This window comes from Pistacia vera, unplaced genomic scaffold (assembly GCF_008641045.1).
Source record: "Pistacia vera cultivar Batoury unplaced genomic scaffold, PisVer_v2 Contig332, whole genome shotgun sequence".
Lineage (NCBI taxonomy): Eukaryota > Viridiplantae > Streptophyta > Magnoliopsida > Sapindales > Anacardiaceae > Pistacia > Pistacia vera.
In genome coordinates, this window is record NW_022196149.1 from 226,348 (window position 1) to 250,932 (window position 24,585).

Consider the following 24,585-nt stretch of genomic DNA (forward strand, 5'->3'; position numbering starts at 1 on the left):
GTCACTACCGAAACAAGCTCTTCGAGTAGATACTAACCCTTGAACAACCTAGACAAGCTCTCTAAATTTATATCAATGGCAGCATTAGAATTAGGAGAATAGATCAATCTGCAACAATCCCGCAAGCTCGGATTATTTAACTTAGGTTATGTTATTCAAGACAATAGACCGAAACTGGTCCATAATCACTATCATCATTGTGTCACTCGTTGAATAGAAAAGGGACAATTACGGATCACAATTCCTATTCTAACAGGTAAATTCTGATTAAACAATTTAGCAGGCCAAAACTAAATCACTCAAACGAGAATCACAACAATTAAATAGAATAACATAAACAATTCCATAAAAAATGAGATTAAGAAATGTTACTAATTCAGGTTAACACCATGACATGAATTAGGCTTCAAAATCCCCTTGAACTGAAGAAGGAATTAGCCGCACATCTTGATCTAGAACGCAAAAACTCTCAAAAATTAAATCTACTGTCCTCCCCCCGTTTAACCTAAAAACTTCTAATTAAATAACATGTTTTTTCCTTAATTCTTCCGCAAGATCACGGAATTTCTTTCCTGGACGTTTCCTAGAAGATAGACTTCCAGATTTGATAAAATCTGATCAGATATGGATTCCAGAATTCGTCTCCAACTTGCACCGAGATTCTCGCCATGTAAAGATCTTTTCTGGGCTCCATCACCTCAAAAATTGTAGTTTAGGATGTGTAGATGAATCTGGGCTTTTGAATCACCCGTTTTCGATATCTGACGCTCCAGTTAGGGCCGTTCGAAGATTCACTGCTCAGCTAAGGAATCCTTCTGCGACAGGATTCCAGGTCCGGTTTTGCAACAACTACCACTGAACCCAAACGAACTCGGTTCTTTCCCATAATACCTTCCTGAAAAGCTTGATTCGTCTACTTTAATTTCTCTGAAGACCACTTTTGCAATGAGGAATCTAGCTCCCTGAAAAACCTGAAAACGTAGCACTGGTCAGAATAACGAAAAATCTGGAAAATCTGGAATTTCCTAGTCTTTTCTCAATTATTTCCTAAAGTCTATCCAAATATGCCAAACTTACAAAAACTCTAATCAACTCAATTAGGCATAAAACATAACAAAAACATAATATGATAGGAATAAAAATATGTAAATTACACTCTTATCAGGTGTCCGTACGTTCATCGGCAAGGCCGATTTGAAGGTGTCCGTACGTTTTATCGGCAAGGCCGATTTGAAGGTGTCCGTACGTTCATCGGGCAGGCCGATTTGAAGGTGTCCGTACGTTCATCGGGCAGGGCCGATTTGAAGGTGTCCGTACGTCGGGCAGGCCGATTTGAGGTGTCCGTACGTTTTATCGGGCAGGGCCGATTGAAGGTGTCCGTACGTTTATCGGGCAGGCCGATTTGAAGGTATGCCAGTAGAGCTTGTATGGAGCTTGCGGTCAAGTTCGCGTGACCGACTTGTAGTTGAAACCTTTTGATTGAAGCTTTCCCCTTCAAGTGCTGCCACTCAGAGCTTGTGATCGAGTAGGTAGGATAAACTGATGTTGGAGCTTTGTTGCTTTTAATGCTTATGCGTGTGCCTCGGCAGCTACTACTTTGCTTGTTGGTCCGACCGTTGCTGTTGTTTATTAGCTGTTGCTCTGCACCTCTGGCGTTGGTGCGTTTGTAAGCTGTTCGGAGCTATAGCATTTGTGTTGCTCCTGTTTGTATGCTGGTGTTGGCTCATATCCAAAAATCGCATAACATTGTATGACTTGTACCGATTGCTGAGGAGACTGCAACTACTTAAGTGTAGCGTGTTTGTTCCCCACTATCCTTGAAATGAGTCGGTTAGAGATGAGGCTTGCTGACACTTGGCGTAAATGATTCTACATTCTTCCCACTCAGCTTGACTGAGCCTGTCTAGTGGGGACATCTATTGACTAATGCTCAGAGAGTATGCCTTTGTGACTCCGTGACGTCTTGCACTTGGGTTGTGTGAAAGTTTGAAAACTTTGCTAGAGATGATCTAGATTTTGAGAACAATTGAGTGGGAAAACAAAGGGTCATGTTTTCCAATGTCCCTTGATGCTGCCACTTGTTCAGTTTTGAAAAAGTTTGCATTTATTATGGTGGTTGCCTTTTTGGGAGACTTTTCAAAGCTTTTTTTTTCTTGCCTCTTCGTTTTTCTCATTTCCTTTTTCCCACCTTTCCCTTATAACTCTAGTTGATAAAACATTTGGAAGGTGTCTTTGTTTAGGAAATTCTTCCTAGTTTTTCATTGGTTTCTTCTCACGGCTTCCACAATAAAGCTCTTCTTTCCTTTGATTTTCTTTTTGCCTCTCCATTCTCTTCTGTTCTGCTCTAGTTTGTAGAGAAATTTAGGCTAGTTTGAGTAAGGTTTCATGGGGCTTTTTGGTAAGAAAGATGGTTTTTGTTTTTTTTTTTTTTTCCAAGTTTTTCGGATTTACTGAGCTCTGGAGAAGGATCGATGAGTTTTGGTTTTAAGTGGTGGCAATCTCTGTGAAGTTGAATTGGGATCGGGATTAAGACTGGTTGAGTTTTAGTTACCTCCCAAAAAGAATTAAACATATACAAAAGTAAGCAGTATTCCAACTAATGCATAAACAAATGAACACAGGAGATGTGTTTTGTGCTTCAAGTTATCACATTTCATGCTTAATAGACAAATATGATATGTGATGTATTCATAGATACTTTCAATGGATTAAAATGAAGAAAGTAGAAAAAAAAAAATTGTCTTATCGTGATGAGATTTTCGAGTTACGTGCCAGTCAGGGGGAGTTTTGTGTCTCCTCTCATGTTGCAAGTCGTCGTTGGCAGATGATTGTCAGGGCCCCACGGTGGACGCCAAACTGTAGATGCAAAAATCTACCGTTATGAAAATAGGGTGTGATCCCGTGAGGTTGAGGTCACTGACAATCCGTTAGACCTGCACACATGAAAGGGCAAGCATGAAGCTCCGGAAAACACCGAGGTGGTGTTTGCTGTAGGCACTCCGACCTCAAGTCAGCAAGGGTACACTCATCCTCATCTCTTCTTCATTAGCCGCCGCTGCCCTCTCTCATCTCAAAGACTCAAACTCATCCAACGAGGAAAGGTACAATAATGAACACCTAAAACCACAGTACTTTGCATTTAATGATAAATTACTTCACACACTATTTTAGAACGTCGTTCTTATTACGGAGCGAAACTTGCCTGATGCAAAGATGTTTTTCCTCAGCTTGAATTCTACTTCTTTTTGGAAGAAGTTTACAGGAGTTGCAAATAGGGAAGGAGGTATGCCTAAGCTTAGAAGTTTCCTCAGCTCATTTCAAGCAGGAATTTCAGAATTCCGGAAAGACTAACCTCCCTCGCCCTGAAAACTGGGAATACGAAGTTTATCGTCGACGAGTACTAGTGGTGTATATTGGGCTTGTGTTGAATTTTCTTTTGATTCGTTTGTTTTCTAGCCGACACTTCAGTTTGATATACACCATGTAATTTGCATCCTAATTTATACATTAATTTACTGTTTCATTTTTAATTTCAACTTCTTTACTCATTAAATTTCTCTATATTTCTTGGTTGTGATTCAACTTACAAAGAAGAGCAGCAAATTAAATTTTCATATTCTCCTGAAAATCCTGACTTTTTAAGAAATACAATTCAAGTTTTTTGGTGTCAGAAAATAGGAGTAAGAAATATCTTCGAAATTTTAGTGAACTTACATGTAGAGAGCAAAAAAATTTATTAATAAAACCGGTTAACCGGATTGCAAACCGAAAATTCGGTTCGGTTTGCAAACCGTTAATGCAAAAAACTGGACCGGTTTCGGTTTGCCATATGGCTTGAACCGAAAAACCGGTTCGGTTACAAAATGCATGTATCCGGTTTCGTTAACCGGATTTTTGCAGCCCTGTTAGAATCAGTCTCAGAAAAAAAAAAAAAAAAAAATCTGTGCTAGATTTAACCATCTTCTCGATCATATTAATTAGAATTTATTGAAAATTGTGAGAAAAAAACAATTAAAAAAAAGGTGCCCCGACTCTCATTTTTCTAAGTCAAAGCGCAATGGGTCAAGAAACAAATGCAATGAAAGTTTTAAACATTTATCATGTTAATTAAAACTTAAGCAGAATTAAGATTACTTGTTCACGTTGTGCTTAATGAGTTCCTAAACTAATGATTAAACATATAAACTGTCCACGACATAAAATAAAGCATACAACTCAATTTTATATGGTTCGACAATCATGCCTACATCCATGGGACCAAGTCCAGACGAAGCAAATCCATTATGAAATAATTATTTGTTCAATTACAAAGACAAGAATAAGTATCAGTTGTAAAAACTCCCTGTTTGGACAACACTTCAATCTTTGCTCTTTGGTTGAACCTCAAACCTTCATAATCTAGCTTCTCCTCCATGGGACCACCAGGTCGCACTTAAGCTCCTCTCAAGTTTCAATAATGATGAATTACTTCGGTAGCAACAGCTCGAACATGTCTAGATCTCAACACGGAACTACGTTCCAAAATCAACTCATGCAAGCAAGAGAAAAAAACACGGTAATTCAAAGCCTACCAAAGCATATTGGAAACCTACAAAAACTAAACAACCTCAAAGAAAATATTCAGAGAATAATGAAGGTAAATAATATGACTTCCTTAAAAAAAGTCACAATAATAAAAGGATAATACATATACTTCTGACAAGGATTGGGAAAACAAGAAAGAATCCTTTTTAGATTTGCCTTCTTAGAAAAGGAATCATGAATTCATAATCTCCTTTTAACAAAATGATTCTTGAACTTATTCTGATACTTTTTAGAATAATATTTTGAAAAAAGTAAAATTGGGTTATGTTTACCAGAAATGTAATTATTAATGTTTTGTGAAATGAATAAAGTAAAACATGATTTTAAAAATATTGAAACAAATGTATTTTTGGGTTTTAACTTTATTAGGAAAACCACAGTAACATTTGAAAGAGTTTACCAAATGAAGCCTATATCTCCTTTTAAGAAAAGAATTTTTTGAAATCATGATCTTCTTTAGGAAAAGGATTTTTGAAATGATCTTCTTTGAGGAAAAGGATTCGTGAAATCATAATTAAATAAAATCTTTTCCAACTCACATAATATATAATGTCCACAAAAATCTTTCCACAACTGAAAATATAATCACATTTAATTAAGGCAAATGCAAGATGCATGAATATTAAAATAAAATCTATCAGACATGTTGTGATCACTGTGATTCTGTTTGTGACCACATTTTCTGAAACTAAATAGATTGTGTACTAATTTAAATGAATAAGTTGACAAAACCAAAATACTTACATGCAAGATCAAAGAAATTACCTACCCTGTTAACTCATGAGTTCCATAGGAAATTTACATGATTGTTTCCTGTAAATGTAGGTATAAAGGGGAGAGACGACCATTGATTTGGTTAAGTCAGCTGGCTTGCTTTTTCCATGATCGTGCTTGGAATTTATTATCTTTCCATGAACATTCATAGCTGGATTGAACGCTTATCCTTTTCATCTTTACTTCTAATATTAAGACCCGCACATGTACATTTTTCCATTGCCTTCGTGTAAGCCAAGTAACTAATTTTGTCCAAAATTTTAATTAATGCTAATAACAAATCTTAAAAGTTTGGATTGTCGACAAAAAACCAAATCATTTTGTTATACAATAGAACTTATTTATAGTGATATTCTATCCATAAATAATCTTCATGTAATCATAAAAAATTCTGGTCTCAATCTGGGTCAGTTGTAAATAAAAATAAACTTCATATTGTAATAAATTTAATTATTCTAGGTCCCGTTTTAAGAAATTTGCCTTCACATAGTAATAATTATCAATATATTACAAAAAATATATGTTATATTTCATTAAAGGTTTAAGATGAAATATAATATTTATCTAAATTTGTTTGAAACAATGATTTATGCTTTAGAGTTATTACCACATCTTTAAACTTGCAGATATGTAATAACTCACCAATATGAAACATTCTTGTTGAAGCCAAAATATTTCCAGGTTCTCAAACATGTTTAGAGCTTCTTGACATGCAACTTTTTGTATTTCCGTACTATCATCCTCAGAATTATATCCTTCATCTTCTTGTCTAATTGCAATGTTGGTTTTTTTAGTTAAAGTATAAATGACTTGTTGTTCATTTGGATGATTGAGGAAGACATTAATATCCATTCGATTAGTGCATATTTTCCCTCTACACCACTTGTACTAAGGATAACTAAGTCAAAACAATAATTTTTGTAACTATGATCTCTATTAAGTTATAACGTCCTTATAATAATAAAATTGTTTGATCTCACTATTATGACTATAGAAAAGTTCTATTGTATTTTCAAATGATTATATGCTTGATGGGTATTTTCTAAGAAATAATTTTAATCAATTAATTATTTCATTGTCGAGAAAAATCTTCTCTAATTAAAACTAGATATTGACTATGTACTAACAATCAATAATACTATACTTACAAATATTTCTATACAAAGTGATGTGACAAAAAAAAAAATGAAAGAGTGAAACAAAAAGTCAAACTCACTATATTCACAATTCCATTCATTTTTTAGCACATCACTTTATACAGAGATCTTTATAGGATTTCTTTATAGAGTAGTATTAGAGCATCTCCAATGGTACTCTTTATTTTAAAGAGCATTTTTCATATAAATAATGAGCATCTTTATTGATTTTTAAATATAAAGAACAAATTTTTTATTCAAATCCAATACACTCTTTAAATTTTAGGAGAGATAATATGTTTTTTCAAGAAAGAAACTTAATAGGAGAGATAAATCATAAATAAAATGCATAGAAACTTGCAATTTATTATTTAAAATTAGGATAGAGAATAAAATTTGACTCTCTAAATGTGGAGAGTTAAACTCACTCTTTAATTTATATTTAAAGAATAAAAGTCTGTTAGACTCTTGTTTCTATAGATAAACTCTTAATAATAAAGAGTTTAGGTCATATAAATAGTCCTTTGAAGATGCTCTTATTCACTAACAATAGCTAACATGATGTTTCCTTTCCTATTCAATTTGAGAGTATTAAATCTTGACCCGATCATACTCTAGTCAACTCACGTTATTCTATTACAGATCTAGAATGCCACAATCCACGCTTGTAATTTTCAAAATTAATACAACAAAACAAATATAAAATTTTTAATACGGTAATAATACAGCAACAAAAGCTAAATTTCAGGTAATTGATTACCAATAATGCTACGGACATCATGACTGTGCATCGAATTTTTACATCGAATTACGTGTCATCACACTCAGACCAGCCACATATCACTTTAACAAATATTTTGCAAGTGAACAGCCGTTCATCAACTATGGATGACTGTTCACTGTTATTGGACAGACGTCTATCAAAGGCCCCGCCCGTCCATGCAAAATGAACGATGGACTCCTGTCCATATTATATGGACGAGAGTCCATTTACTGTCCATATTCAATGGACGGGGGTCTATACTAATGGACGGGCGAACACCTTTAATGGACGCCCGTCCATGTTCGCCCGTCCAAACTATAAATTAAAAACAAAATTAATGAATGCTCATTTAAATGAATGGATGCTCGTTTAAATGTTATGGACGGGCATCCCTTAATAATGGATGGGAGTCCACCGTTATTAGACACCCGTCCAAACTTTTAATTTAAAAAAAAATTATGCTCAACTTAATGGATGGGAATCCATCTTGAGTGGATGCCTGTCCACTCAAGGTGCAGAAATTTGTATTCCCAAACCTGGAAGTATTCCTAAACCTGTAAAGAGTCATTCTTGAAGGCTCCATATGCCATTCACTGAAATCAAGGCTTTTCTCTAATTCATCTAACACTGCTCTTCCTCATGCATGAATACATAAATGTTCGAAAGCCAACTTGAAATCAGGAATGTATGACTTAATCTTCATTTTAAAAAGTTTTTCAACGACTAAAGTTGCAACGAATAGAAGTTGCTATGACATTGGATTTTTTGTGAATTAAACAAGGAGGAGAGAAATTACAAGTAGTTGAAAAGCAGAGCATATAATTGAAGTATTGAACTGAGTTTACATTACAGGGCTTTTTATGATCTTTTTCTGCAACTGAGAAGCCTAACACAAAGAGCAACACTTTCATTCAGGAAACCAAATCTAATACATAGATTAGGCTCACTCATCAACTCAACCCAAAAGCCCTTTCAAGTGCTCCATTTGTACTGCTGCTCATACACTACACAGCACAAACTTCAACAACAACATTTCACTTTTTTCCATTGCACTCCCTTCTGTAATTAATTATTTCCGACGACTAGCAATCTCCATGGGCCCTGCTTGTCTTGCTAGCTGAATAACATCAAATTTTATCAGTTAAAAACACATAATTTACTTTTTCTGGGTAAAAACAACACAAACAGGGTTCAGCTCAGCCACCTGAAAATAAGCTTCTAGTTTCTTCTTCAGTGTTGCATTTTCCTTCTTCAGTTGTTGGAAAGTCCTCCTACTTCTGCAAACCGCAAACACACAGGTAAAAAAACTGTCAATTTCTAGCAGTGTCAGGTGATTAATATTAATAATAATAATTAAACATTTATAACATCTATCATCTGCACCTCTGTGGGTGCGAAGGGTGTGAAGTAGTTGATACTTGAAGCGATTGCGATCCGATGATCGGTTGGATAGGAGGATGGTAGAACCACCCAGTGAGAAGGATTTAGTCAGTCATGAATGCATCTACATGAAAGGAATAAATGAAACATGACAACTGCTCATTAGTTAAGTAGTGTTATAAGATAGTAGACAATCTAACATTTGGGAGTCAAGAGATGTTAGAAAGAGAAGGCACTCAAAAAGAAACTGATTACAAATTTCTGCACCTTGAGTGGACGGATGGACTCCTGTCCATTAACCGTCCATTATTAAGGGACACCCGTTCAAAAAATTTGAACGGCGTCCATTAAGTTGAGCATAATTTTTTTTAAATTTAAAGTTTGGACGGGCATCCAATAACGGTGGACGTTTGTCCATTATTAAGGGATGTCCGTTCATAACATTTAAACAGGCGTTCATTAATTTTGTTTTTAATTTACAATTGCAGCATGATGGACTCAGATTCCTCTGCAACTTCCTTCTGCGGATAAATTCGATTCCCTTGGCGCCCTTAGTGCTTGCTTTGCATATTTACTGCTTTCATTTATCAAAGAATCTGTAACCATGCTTATTCTCATTGTTTCATTAATTTATTTATTCATTAAAATAAGGATTCTGTATCAATGAATACTTAACAAATAACATGCTGTATTCATCATGTATATTAATGTGATTTAGAATTTAATAAAGGACTCCGCTCTTTAATTTCTTAGTTTTTTTCGCTCAACATATGAATCAGTCAGTATTTTATCTCTACCAAGGGAAATTCTAATCCAATCCATTCAATATTTGGCTATGAATTCCATAAGGAATTACATGATTGTTTCCTGTGAATAATCGCAGAGCATATGAATTATTGAAAATTCTGAGAAAAACACATTAAATAAACCTGCTCTTACGGCGCACACCACAAGTTTGTTACAACTTTCCTCCTCTTTATCTCCCCCCCTTACGTCTTCTTTACTTCGCCGTTTTCCTTCAGAATTTCTCAACATGGAATGTCTTACCTCTTTACTTCGGGTTACCACCATTCCACCGTTACTCCTCTCTCTGGTATTTTACCTCCAATCCCTGAAATTTTCCTCTCAAATTTATAATCTTTCTGTTACTTGAAACTGATTAACTTCTTTGACTGGGTCATCCTGTAATGGTAATTAAGTATTATTAATGATCATGGATGAGGATTCTGTTAATTTTTTCATATTGAGGATTTAATTTACAAGTGCCAGCTGGTTTCAGGACCTCTGGAAGGCAGAAACGTCCTTAGTTGGCATTTTATTTCTCACCTTCATGCTTATAACACGTTTTATTTATTATTTATTGGATACGTGAATTTGCTTGTTTGCTTAATAACATAAATAGATTTAACAACCGACTCCCATCTTGTTTATTTCTGGTTATTTGATGCGCTTGTGTGAGAATCAAAATGTAATGGTTTTTCTTAGGCAGATTTTGAAGTGTTGATTGTTATATTTGCATTGATCTGAGTTCCGTGGCTTAGATGGGATCTAGTTGCTCATAGGCTTGATGCTATTACTTTAGTTCTGATAGTTTGTAATCTTGAATTTCAATTACATTCGAGTGCAGACGATTGGATCCCGCCACTGGCACGAGTTTGTATCCATCTCACCTATGTAAAATATTCACCGGTTCGTGCCAAGATTAATTTTTTTTCTTTAAGTTGTAAGATTTTCAATTGAGAAGACTTGTGGTATTGTAAATTTTTGCATGCAGGTGAGGCATCTCAGGGTATTCACAATGTAGCCGCGGAAAAGAACCATGATGCTTACAAGTCTTGTGATTATTTTGATGCACAGCTTTCCCAAGACGGGGAAGCAGGTAATCACCACTTAAATTGTTGTTTCATTATCAATTTAGCTCCTCTGATCTTGTCAAATGTTTTTCATTAATAAAAACTAGAAAGTTTTTCAAATGATGTTCTGTTAGGACCTTGAGAATTCGTGCGTTTGTTTTGTTTCAGCAAGAAGATAATCATTATCAATTATTAGTGTTTGTACATTGTACAATGCTTTAGTGAAAAAAATGATTTGGGCATTCGGTGTATAATACAGGTGGAGATTGCACAAGGATGTTCATGAAGTTGACTTCTAAGAAAATTGAGTTGGTCATCACTTCCCCTTTATAAGGTGAACTAGATTCCTTCATACTGTTCGTCATTGTTTATGCGTTCTTGCATTTTAGGTTATGACTCCATAATTTGAATAGCAGGGCTATGCAAACAGCATAGGAGTCTTGGTGGTGAAGGGTATGTAGATGGGACAGATGCACCTCACTTGATGGTGGAAAAAGCAGGGAACAGTGATCGTTCTGCAATCTCAAGTCTAAATTGCCCACCATTATTGCAGTTAGCTTTGCCGAGAACGTTTGGTATGTAATTACATAACAAGGCTAGTCAGACAGAATATAACTTCCTTCTCAAAGATTTCATATTCTGTTCACCTTAAATAAAGGAAAAAAAAAGAAAAAAGGAAACGGAGAGAGAGAGAGAGAGAGGAGAAATGAAAAAACGAACTCTTTATTTGGTAAAAGAGCTTTTAGTGTAAAGTAATTTACCATTGAAAGACGAATTTCTTATACGTGCCATTATGCATTTGACAATAAATTAGGTTCTGGGCTAGCAGTTATAATATAATGTATCAATGACTTGGCGCTCTGTCAACCTAAGTTGTTGTATTAGCTTTTTAAATATATTCTGAATTCATGAACGCCTCCAAAATCTAGATTGGTATGCCTAATAACATATTGTGTCATCAAGGAAGATTGGACTAAGTTTCTAATTCATTCCAATTTTTGTCAAGGTTTCGCGTATAACATAAAATGGATTAAATGTTTCAGGGCATGGCCTAGGTCCTTGGTTTAGACAGCAAACAAGGCTGACACCAGATCCACTTTCCACTTGATTGATCATTGTGAGGGTTTTAACTTTTAAGATAGTGCAAACACTTCTACTCAAGTGAAATGTGGAGCACCGTTGGTTTCCAGGGCTCTTGTGATTTCAAATCTAAATTTACCAGGCCTGTTTTTCAAATCTTATAGGAATGAGAAATATTTAAGAACAAATTTTGATATTAGGGTTCTATTTTGTTGATAGTATTTTTTTTTTTATATAAATTAAAAAAAAAAAATTTTCTCTAAATTTGTGTGTTCCACTTTTCATGTTTGTTTCTTTACTTCAGGGAGTTATCCTTGTGATAAGAGAAGAAGCATCAACGAGTATCGAGCTCTTTTTCCGCTATTGATTTTTCACTGGCAAGTAATTTATTGTGATTGGCTTTTGTTTGTGGATTAGCTGTTATTAATGCAATACTTTTGAACTGTTGATCATGGTTTGGAATCCAATTTCACTTAGTGCGAACAACGGCTTATTTCACCTTTTTCTTTTTTCCATTTTTATTCAGATAGAAAATGATGATGACATTTTGTGGACGGCTGACACTAGGAGACGCGATGAACTGTTGCAGAGAGGGGAATGAAGTTTATAACTGGTGATTCCCATTTACCTCTATTCAAAAGTTTTGTTTTCATTACACAAGTACAGATAAGATAGAAAGTTATATAATGACTGTGGAATAGTGTGATTGCAGTCGCTAGGGATCTGTTTTAGTGAGGTCTATCATAGGGTTAAACTTTTCATGCTCTTGTCTATGGTTTTACAGAGACGAGCTTTGAGATGTTTTCCGAGTAGTGGTTATGTTGTTGTCCTATGTAATATGATTTCCATTGAGTTTTAGATTCCATACATGGCACTTTGATGTTGCACTTATGCTTTATCTTCATTTTGATTCGAACTGTAACAATTGATCATGTAATAATCACTTGTGCTATAAATTTCATTAAGAAAAAAGGAATTTTGGATGCTTCATTCTACTACTGGAACAGTAAATGATCCCCTTAAAATTGATCCAGACTTGAAATGTTTCTCTGATTTTCCCCTTTGAATAGATGCATATGGCATCTAACTCTATGGCAGAAGAGGCGTCAATTTAATCCTGACTATTTCTTTTGTTTCCCATTAATCAATTGATCCAGGCTGTGGACTCGAAAAGAGAAGGGATCGCAGTTGTTACTCACAGTGCATTCTTATATCATACCCTAAGTGCATTTGGAAATGATTGTAACAGTAAGTGTTGCCTCATATTTTCAATGTCAGTTATGGTGTATAGCTTTAACGTGTTTAGTAGTCCTCGTTTAGAAATTAAATTAAAGATATTTAGAGATGGTAGAGATTTGTGTTCACTGTTCAATTTGCTACTTGTTGCCTTCTGACATCTTTCTCTTCAATTCTACTCCTTTATGCCATTTTGCAAATTCTTTAAGTGTTGGATCATTCTTAAGTCTGAAACTGAAAATGTTTTCTTGGCTTTAATCTTACCTGTTCTTGATGCAGTTCTGTCTAGTGCCTCATTTATAGTTATTTTATTGTGTGTAAACTTCAGTCCTGGATACAAAAATTGATAATTTTGAATTACCCAAAAGTTCCAATTTCTATCAATCTATTGTACTCATCTGAGATACAGTTTTTCCCTTAAATTATAACAGTGGGTAGTAATAACTAACTATACTTTGGATTCAACATGGATACATGCTAATATGCTTTGCAATTTTTTGCTGCAGATTGATAATTGTGAGCGTCGCTCAATGGTTATTGTTGACAGAAGGTGGAGCAATATTAGATTAGAATAGAACTCAAGAGAGAACAATGTTTCCTGGCGTAGCCACAATGTGACTATTTCAATTGATTCTTTCTCTTTTTGTACCGCAGTATGTTGGGTTCAGATTCTGCGACAACAAACTTCCCTGGAAATATTCCCAGTGGTCTCGATCTACCCAGTGATGTTGCCGCTGAGTAGCATCGGGATAAATTAGCGACCAACTAATTATAGCCTGGGTTCCATGATCGAACAGTTGGTATAAAATAATTGCAGAAGTGGTTCACTGAGAGACTTGTACCTTACAGCAAAAAATTTGTATCAAAATATTCATGTGCTTGCTGTTATTGTAGACAATGTTAGGATTGTTTATTGGTGTAGACAAAGATGTGAAAGCCGTAGTAGACTTGTAGGCGCCAATTCATTTTAAGATGAAGTGAAGAACGAAATCGATTCATATGTTAAACTCAAGAATGTTTTATCTTTCAATGATTGTTGGCTCTTGCAAAAATATAATTTACATGAAACTTGGAGTCTCAATTCAATGATGAGTCATCTCAATTGCTGGTATCACAGTTAGCAACTAATGATGCCTTGTGCTGGAACCGGAACTTCTCGCTAAATTAATCTTATAATGACTGACTAATTTAGAATTATGATTCACAAAAGGAAATGGATAAATCTGAATCCTTTGTCAAGGAAAAAGAGAGACAAAATGTAGTTAATCATGTGGGGGATGATTAAAGAGGCTGACAGAATCGATGAAGGATCACCGATCTGTTTTTTTAATTAATATTGATTTAAAAAGAAAAACGTTTTATAATCTTTTTGCATGCAGGATCTATACACACACACACCCCTTATTTTCCTTTCATTTTCATGTAAATATCATTGTGAGAATAGAGCAAAGGCTTAGTTTGTAAACATCACTGTAGGGGTGTAAAGTGTAAACGAGCTGAGCTGAGCTGAGCCGAGCCGAGCTTTGTGCTAATCGAGCTTGACTCATTTGCTATAGTATCAAGCTCGAGCTAGGCGAGCTCGACATTGAGAAAATTCGAGTTCGAGCTCACAAAAAAACTCTTCAATTCTCCACTTTTTCACTTTCCCAATCAAGCTTCTTGAGTTCGAGCTGAAACTTGGCGAGCTCGAACTTGACTCAACATTGTAGCTGAGCCGAGCTCAAGCGGCTCAGCTCAACCGGCACCCCTACCATTGGGTGGCCATGTAAAAGAGCAATAAATAATCTAACATGATTTTTTAAATTCGAATCCTCTTGATGGTAAAAGAGCAAGAGGAGTTAATAGAGGTAGTCATTGAAATTCTTATCTAGCCGATAGTTCTAGGGTCCCGAGAGATTAATTGAGGTGAGAGCAAGCTACTCCGAACACTTTCGATATTAAAAAAATAATAATAATAAATAAATAAATAAAAGGTTTGGTTGGTGAAAGATGTACCCGTTGAAAATTTCAGACATTCTGTTTCTAAATGCACACAAGTCAAAGGGTCAAAGGATGACTCACTTGACTTCATGATATTGAAATTACCATCGAATTTTGCTTCTCAGTCGTGGGCCCAAACCCATTTTCTGACCGAGTAAAGGCAGCCCAACTTATAAAATATGTTCCATTAATTTCCTCCACCTATAATATATTAAAAATGGTCCGTAGATGAATCCACACTAAAGGCTCATTTCTTGAATTTAGTCGGCCTTCTGTGTTGTTGGCTTGTTGTTGATACTTAGCATTATGACGAAGAATCTTCTCTCGAACTCTTCATGAAGCTTCTTGATCTGTTTGGCACACCTATCAACATCAACACTGAATTCACCAGTGTGGGTAATGGCGGAAGATCTAAAGGGCTAAGAGGACGTTTGCCATATATGACTTCAAAGGACACTTTCCTGTGTTTGGCTTAAGAACTATTGTAAGAGAATTCTGATTATGCTAATACAAGATCCCATTGGCGAATATGTTTCCCTACAAAGTTGCAATAGATTTCCCAAACTTCTGTTGACTACTTCGTTTGACCACGGTCTGAGGGTGGCTGGCTAAGCTGAATTGAAGTGCGGTTCCCATTTTTCTCCATAAAGTCTGCCATAAATGACTCATGAACTTGACATCTTGATCTGAGGTGACGGTCTTGGAATTCATGAAGATGCAAATCTCTATGAAGTATAAATCAGCAATGTGAGAAGATCATCGTTTGTGGACATGACACAAAATGGGCCATTTTAGAAAGCCTGTTGACGACTACATCATAACGTCTTTTGCCTTTGTGTCCTTGGCAAACCCACAACAAATCCATGCTCACATCTTCCCAAGGAGCTGTGGAATGGGTAAGGGTTTATATGCACCAGTATTTTGATTTCCAAGCTTGGCAATGTGGCAAATGTGACACTTTCGGATGTGGCGGATAGCATCTCGTTCCATCTTGGGCCAAAAATTTTTCTTCACAAGAGCTAAGTTTTGTCTCTACCAAAGTGCCCAGCTCATCTGCCATTATGAGCTTCCCAAAGGATAGACTGACGTAGAGAACACTGGGGAATGCATAATGGTTGCCTTGAAAAGATACCCATCTTGATGATGAAATTGCTTGTAAGGCTGCAAAGAACTAGACTTCAGATGTTACCAAAGTCAAGATCTTCTTCATATAATTCTTTCACAACTCAAAACCAAAAACCTTCAATTGTAGGGTGGAAAGTAAACATGACGACAACTTAAGGCTTCGGTACCTTATTTTGTACACCTGATTTGTGTTTCAGAAGAATGGAAATGCTTGAAGAACTCATCCAATCTGCATGATGACAGTTGAGTTTCTGTTAGGAGTTGAGATGCTTGAGGGCTTCATGATTGGATATAAGATGAATTCTTTTGACGCAAGTAGTGGCTCTATGGTTCAAGGCCTGAACAATGCGTAAAATCTTTTCATAGGTAGAGTACTTCAACTTGTATCATAAGTTTCTCACTGAAGAATGCAATTGGTGCCCTCTTAAGAAAGTACAACACAATACCAACATTGAGGCATCGCAATCAGCTTCAAACACTAGGTCGAAGTTAGGTAGGGAAAGCATAGGAGCCTTAATGAGCCTTTCTTTGAATCCTCAAAGCTCGTTGTGCTCTGGCATTCCATGTAAAACTATCTCTTGAGGCATTCAATGAGTGGGGCAACAATAGAGCTAAAATTTCTTAAAAAACACCGATAAAAAGAGGCAACCCATGAAAGCTTTGCACATCATGAAGGGTTTTCGAAGTGGGCCAACTGATAGCAGCTTCAACTTTGCTCTGGTTCACTTCAATTCCTTGGATGGAAACAACATACCCCAGAAAGACAACTTTGTTTGTTAAAAACTCTCATTCTTCAGTTGACAAATAGTTTTTGCTTCCAAGCACTTCAAGGATTTATCGTAAATGCTCCAGATGGTCTTCAAGGTTTGGCTATATACCAAAATATCACAAAATATACCACAATAAATACCAATGAAGGGCGAAAAAACCTGATTCATGAGGTGCATAAAGATGCTGAGTGCATTGGAGAGGCCAAAGGCAGACTGGCTATTTGTATAGCCCATTGCGAGTTTTGAATGCAGTCTTCCATTCATCCCCAACCCGCATTCAAATTTGATGATAACCACTTCGTATTTATGTTTTGGAAAAAAACAGTGGCTTTATGCAACTGATCCAGCAAGTCATCAAGCAGAGGAAGGGGGGAAACGTACTTGATAGTAATTTTGTTACAACACAACTATTGATGCACATACGCCAAGTCCCATCTTTTTGGAATAGTAAAGCAGGGATTGCACATGGATGGACACTTTCTTTACTAGGCCTTTCTCTAAAACTGCTTAACTTGGCGTTGTAGCTCTTCATGTTCTTTAGGATTCATGCAGTATGCTAGTTTATTGGAATGACAGAGCGAAATGAAATCAATAGCATGTTGAATATCTCGTGTTGGTGGCAACCCAGGACGTATCTCATCCGGCAAACCTCAGAAATTTTGAAGTAAGTGCTTGATTCCTTGGGCAAGGCGAGAGACACTTCATTTCTTCGCACAATAGTAACAACACACATTGGTTATTCCTGACGACAGCCTCAAGACCAGATCTCGTGATAAATGCTATAGGCTCATATGGTTTCTTCAAACGATTTTCTGTCTCTAGGGGTCAACATTACCGTTACCCCATCCTTTTTGAAAGAATACGTGTTCTTGTACATCATGAAGAGTTGATGATCATACTGCCATGGGCATCCAATAATAAGTGGCAAGCATCCATTGGAACACACACACCAAACTTCATCTTGATACTTATCCCCGATGGAAAATTGAACACAACAATGCTGGACACCTTGACTTCGTTTCCTTTCCTCAACCATTGCAGTTATAAGGATGAGGATGTGCTACGATTGGGAGCTTTAATTTCTCTACCATATAATTGGCAATAACATTTTCACAGGTACCTCCGTCAATAAGACGTTACCAACTGTAAGAATTCATGCTTAGAAGGTGTAAAATTAGTGTAAACATGGTAAAAGGTCATATGACATGTTATTGAAACTAAAGGGTAAAATTATTACCTTTTGCTTTACAACTCTTGTACTTGAAAAGGAGTTCAAGATCTTCAACAATTTGATGAAAACTCTCAAAGTAAAGTCCACCACAAGATGAAGAAAAGAGAGTCCGCATGAGAGCTCAAGAGAGAGATTTTCAGTCAATGAAAAATTATATTAAATTTGGGAATATCACTTATTTGTACAAGGACCATTTTGCTAATTTGAAATTGTTCTCAAGTCCTTGATGAATATGAATCCTATTAACATCTATACAAATTCAATATTATTTTCAAGTCCTTGAAATAATTTCAATTAATATTAACTCAATATTAAATCATTATGATCCTAAGTCCTTGAAACAATTTAATTTAATATTAACTCTTAATTAAATCCTTGATTTAACAAATTATATCAAGACTATAAAATAATCCCGTTTAAATTTAATACATTATTAAATCCATTCAATAATTATTTTAGTCCATCATTGAATCTAATCAATAATGACCAAATTACCTTATTACCGTTGGTAAGTGCTAGCTTCCATGAGTACATTTCTACTAATACTAAAATTGGATGCACACGTTTACATCGAACATCATTAACCTTAACGATATTATTACTTCTCTTCTCATACTTGGTTTTTAGGTGTAACCACTAGGTTCACTGTAACCTAGCCGTGGGCTCGATATCACAATCTGATGTTTCATCATAATTCTTATGATCGAAACTCTCACCAATCATGGTACATCTAATAATGCTCCACAACCCCTAAGCCACATGAAGTTAAACTCCAATGAACCTTTTTTTTCTCGATCGTACGTTTTATGTAGTAAAATCCCTTCGTGTCTAATCCCGATTAAGTATAGGTTCATGGTATGTCAAACCCTTAACTTTATCTTTCTCCGAATTGTCAATCAATACAATGGAACGTGTCATCATGAAACTTCTTTTTTGACTATTTTGTACTTCGGCCAAATATTTCATTGTTCTATGTTTATTGACATTCGTCTGGGAACTCGGGACCAACCACGAGTCACGGATCCCATCGACCATCATTTGTCCTTGCACATGAATAACAATGACCAAACTGGCTTCTATACAAAACATGACTAGTCTCGTGTATATACACCATATATCATATACATCCTATGTCGAGTCCAACCTGATGTCTCAAGTCTAAGGATTAGTGGTACACTAGTACGATTCACGATGTATCATTGACCACATTCTAAATGTCCATGTGATTCATCGTAATCAATCTATTCGATAAACAGTTCACTAACTGTTTGTCCATGCTAATGCCCTAGTGATATACCTCTTATAAACACCCCACACTAATACCACAATGATATCAATAGAGGTATTCAGCATGCCTACTATGCAATGTTATTACCCAATTAAGATTACTTACGTAGGGAATGCTTCGATGATTGATCTTCTAAAGATTGTATCATACGGACATTCACATGCATATAATAGTATAAATGAGCAGTAAACAACATGTGAAATTAGAACTCTTTCTTCCATTCTCAAAAGAGTATTTACAAGATATAATGCCTTGAAACCGCAACACGATTGTGTTCACGGGCATACCCTAACACCAACCTTCCTTGGATGTGACCTTGTATGGAAAATATTGGATGAGAAGCCAACTTTCGTCTTCGGTTATCATAACGGTGCTAAGATTGTGACGTACCATAAGAGTTCTCATTATCAGCAGGTACTGCTTCTATTCTATCCTATCAAGCATTCTTCTTCACCCATTGTATCCTTCTCAGCATGATCTTCAATAACTCTTCCTCCAAAAGTAAAATTCTTCGATTTGGACAACAGAAGCGATATGCCTGAAGCCTTGGCACTTGAAACATTTTCTTGAAGCGACATAGGAGTGCGACTAGAACCACCCTCTTCATTTCTATAAGGAGGCTTGAAGGAGTTTACTTTAGGATTTGGAACGGGTGCTAAGCTTTGTTTCCCACGGCTTGCTGTATTCCCCCTCTATTTCGTGGAATTTATAGGTTCTTCCATGCCCGCTGCTTCTCAACCTTAATCGCCAACTGGTAACATCAATCAAACTCCGTATGGTTGTAATTGTACGACATCTGCAATCTCTACATTAAAACCTCCCAGATAACAAGTGACAGTTTGTTGTTCCAATTCATGGATATCACACTTTAGAAGAAGTTGCTCAAACTCAATCGTATACTCTTCTACCGACATGGTTCTGTCTAAATTAGAAATTGAAGAAAAGTGCCTGCCATTATATTTGAGTTTTGATGCATCTTCTCCCATGATCTGATCTTCTGACGGCCTTCTCTTTTTCGTTGCTGTTTCAGATTCTTCCACCATATAGATGCATATTTCTTCAATTTATTACAACAGTTTCACCACACTTTCTATAGGAACAATTTGAAGCTCAAAAATTATTTCTATCGTGTGTAACCAGTCAATAAAATCATCTGGTTGAAGTCTTCTCTCAAACTCAAGAATGTCTACTCTGAAGCTTGAAATCCCAATATCACTATCTCGACCCCTCGGATGGAACCTAGGATATTCATTCGAGATAAAGAGTCTTCCCAATGGATTGGTGCCCTCACCTGCTGCTGTTGGAGCTATTGCCGATTTCATCATCTTGATCTCGTGTGATTCCCCATCTTGTGAGTTGTTCTTGTAATTCTCTGATTTGGTTTCGTAATTCCTCAATTTCAACATCTCGAATAGTTCTTGATGATTTTGAGGTTTTGGTGACATTTTGTGGTAGGGGTGATAAGGTATAAAATCAAATAATTCATAGGAACTTGATATAGTAGTAAGTGTACCATGGTTCAATATGCACCAGGAAAATTCCTAGGAAGTGGAGGGGTCACAAATGGTCCCACTTAAAACCCACTTTCCTTAGACTTTATTGTCTATTGACCGAATTTTCTTAGACATGCATATGAATTAAGTCTCAATTCAAGATGGGTATTTCATTGCTAGTATCATAATTTATTTATTTATTTTTGGTAATTGGGTTGTTCGGACCAATTTGCGTGTACTTAACTAATCTTCGAAGTCTATTGAACACCTTACAAACATAAAAAATTAGGTAGTCACAATGTAATTGGGGTAGGTGATCCCAAGGGTTGAAGCACGAACTCGAGGAAAGAACAAACCTCTGACCATCGGGTCAATCCTTGGGATAAAAAAAAAAAAAAAAACACCCGATATATATACCCACACTTATGTGGGCGATGGTTAAAGAGGTTGACAACATCCATGAGGATCAACTATTTGTTTTTTAATAATATTGAGTATAATATGTATGTCTGGTTTCTAACGAAAAGAATATAATTTTAAAAAGAAAAACATTTTATTATCTCTTTGCATGCTGGATCTATATACACAGTGGCGGACCCGGATTTTTACCCAGGGGGGGCCTCCGTGGCTCACCATTGTTGTTCAAACAACTAGTGAAATTTTAAAAAAATCAACAAACTTAAGCAAAGAAATAATATAATATCAATAATGAAAGAAAATAATGCAAAACACAATAACTTTACCTTTGAATAATTTATGAGAAGCAAAACCTTGAGCAATTATATTGAAATAACATTAATTTCACGAGGAAAAACAATAAATTTTTATGAAGAAAACCTCTTTAATTAAAGAGAGCAAAACACCATGGGAATCTAAACTTCACTTCAATCTAATATAATTAAAAGATTTACAACAATCACAATCCACCAAAATGTTCTATACAAATTTCTTATTTCTCCTCTTTATTTTTTTATTTTTTTTTTCTTTCAAAGATTTAATTAATTTCATGACTTTGATCAGGTCTAACCTAAGCTAAAGTCAACAAAACTTCAATTAAGTCAACATTGTCTTGATTTTTAATATGAATTAATAAAAAAAGAGAAAATTTTCTAGTATAAACATAAGAATAACTCAAATTTTAATAATTTTGAGCAGCTAAACGGTGTCGTTGACATGTTAGAAGTGGTAGATGAAGGGCAAAAATAACGTTAGTAAAATAATTAAGGTTTAATTTGGGAAAAGATGAACGTCTAAACACAAAATACAAAACAAACTCACAAGATCCATGCATTTTTCCATCAAATTAGAATAAAAAATCTCCAAAAAATAAACATGATTCAACCCAAAATAACTAAAATGAAATGAGCAATACACATATCTAAAATTGAGAAAACGGAAAACGAAGCAATTATAGCACCTGATGAGTGAAAGTTTCAACAATTTAATTTTCAAAAGTTTTAGAACGATAAACATTGAGAAAGTGAAAGAGAGAATGAGAAAATAAAGAATTTTAGGGATAAAATCATAAAAAAAAATGGAGTAAAAGAGTGAAGAGAATTAAATTTTTAATATGATGTAAGCGTGGATATTATTTAATAACAATTGTTAATGAGTTTGGATATATGTATAATTTCTCATTTTTTTTTTTTTTAATTTGAAGATAAACCTATATATATATATATATATTGAATTTTTTTATGGGGTCATATAAATATTTTTTTTTCAAAATGTGAGGGCAGGCTGTCGCTACTCTCCAAGGGCTGGGTCCGCGTCCTGTATATACACACACCTTATTTCCTTCATTAAATGAAATATCAAGGTTTGGTGCCAAGCATTATTGGGTGGACATGTAAAAGAGTAAGAAAGATGAACCTGGTCTCTCAAATTCGAGTCATTTGATGGTAAAGAGCAAGAAGAGTTAATAGGGATAGCATTGGATCTTATTTGATCGATAGTTTTAGAGTCTAAAAATTAGTGAGATACGCGGGAAACTGATCCAAAACCCTGGTTAATTAAAAAAAAAAAAAAAAAGTTCGTGAAAGATGTACCCATTGAAAATTTCAGACATCTTGGCTGTTGGTTCACTTTTTACACTTTTGAAAAAGTTTTTAGAAAAAAGTTAAAAAAAGTTGAATTGGGCGGGTATTACGATGTAGGATTTGAAAAAAATAAAATACCCCTATATTTGTTATTTACTAAACACCCCCCTATGTTTGTTTTTACTAAACACCCTTATAATAAAACATTAAAAGTTAACAAAAACCCCCAACCCACCCATTAAATATGGACAGCTGGCCACTACCACCGGAGGGTGGCCGGAGTCATCGTACGGCGCATGACCTGCTGGATGTTGCGGTCGTACACCGATATGGCCTTTTTCGGCCAGATCCACGGTGGATCTGGCGGCCGTATTTGCTCGTCAACGACGACCAAAGATACAGCCGTCGTTGATGGTCAACGACGACCATGTGTTGGCCGTCGTTGATGACTGACTACAGCCAAAGCTCTGACCGTCAACGACCAGATCTTTGGCCTTCGATCTGGCTTTTCTGGCCAGATCTATCGTGGATCTGGCCGGAAAAGGCTAGATCGGTGTACTACAGCCAGATTCAGCTGGTAGTGTGCCATTATACCAAATTCTGACCATTTTCGATGGTGGTGGTTGAAATCGGTAAATATAGGTTACTGGGGTGTTTTTGCAATTTCTAAAAAAATATTAGGGGTATTTAATTAAATTACAAATTTAAGGGGTTTAAAAAGTTGAATAATATTGAATAATATGTGAGTTTTACAATTTATAATTAACTTTATTGGGAATACTATAGTAGTATTTCAAATGGAGCCAAACGAACCCTTGTTTCTAATGCATACAAGTTTTTTTTTTTTGGCTATTTTTATTCAGATAGAAAACGATGATGACATTTTGTGGATGGCTGACACTAGAGAGACGAACGAACATGTTGCAAAGAGGGGAATGGAGTTCATAAACTGGTGACTTCCCATATACCTCTATTCAAAATTTTTTTTTTTTTCATCTACATAAGTACATGATAAAGATAGAAAGTTTATATAATGACTATGGAATAGTGTGATTGCAGTCGCTAGGATGCCATCTGTTTAGTGAGGTCTATCATAGGGTTTAAACTTTTCGTGCTATTGTCTATGGTTTTACAGAGACGGAAGGCTTTGAGATGTTTTCCAGAGTAGTGGTTATGTTGTTGTCCCATGTAAATGATGATTTCCATTGAGTTTTAAATTCCATACATGGCACTTTGATGTGTGCACTTATGTTTTATCTTCATTTTGATTCGAACTGTGACAACTGATCATGTAATAATCACTTGTGCTATAAATTTCATTAGAAAAAAGGAATTTTGATGACTTCATTCCACTATTGGAACAGTAAATGATCCCCTTTAAATTGATCCAGACTTGAAATGTTTCTATGATTTTCCCCGAGTATGTGTTTCACCTTTGAATAAGATGCACATGGACATGTAATTCTATGGCAGAAGAAGCGTCAATTTAATCCTGACTATTTCTTTTGTTTTCCCGTTAATCAATTGATCCAGGCTGTGGACTCGAAAAGAGAAGGAGATCGCAGTTGTTACTCACAGTGGATTCTTATATCATACCCTAAGTGCATTTGGAACTGATTGTCATCCATCTATAAAGGATGGAATACGTAAACAGTAAGTGTTGCCTCATATTTTTCAATGTCAATTATTGGTGTATAGCTTTAACGTGTTTACCAGATCCTCGTTAGAAATTAAATTAAAGATATTTAGAGATGGTAGAGATTTGTGTTCACTGTTCAATTTTAGCTACTTTTTACTTTTTGACATCCTTCTCTGCTTCAAATTCTACTCCTTTATGCCATGTTGCATATTCT

General features: G+C 35.5%; 1 protein-coding gene across 1 annotated transcript in view; it reads left to right on the plus strand.

Moving 5' to 3' along the window:
- Positions 1 to 24,585, plus strand: part of LOC116137700 (phosphoglycerate mutase-like protein 1) — a 65,311-nt gene that overhangs the window by 39,915 nt on the left and 811 nt on the right. The window contains exons 6-10 of the mRNA XM_031423383.1: positions 10,926 to 11,069; positions 11,879 to 11,929; positions 16,613 to 16,631; positions 23,596 to 23,684; positions 24,266 to 24,385. Of these exons, the coding sequence (XP_031279243.1) occupies positions 10,926 to 11,069; positions 11,879 to 11,929; positions 16,613 to 16,631; positions 23,596 to 23,684; positions 24,266 to 24,385 (423 nt within the window). The remainder of the gene's footprint in view (positions 1 to 10,925; positions 11,070 to 11,878; positions 11,930 to 16,612; positions 16,632 to 23,595; positions 23,685 to 24,265; positions 24,386 to 24,585) is intronic.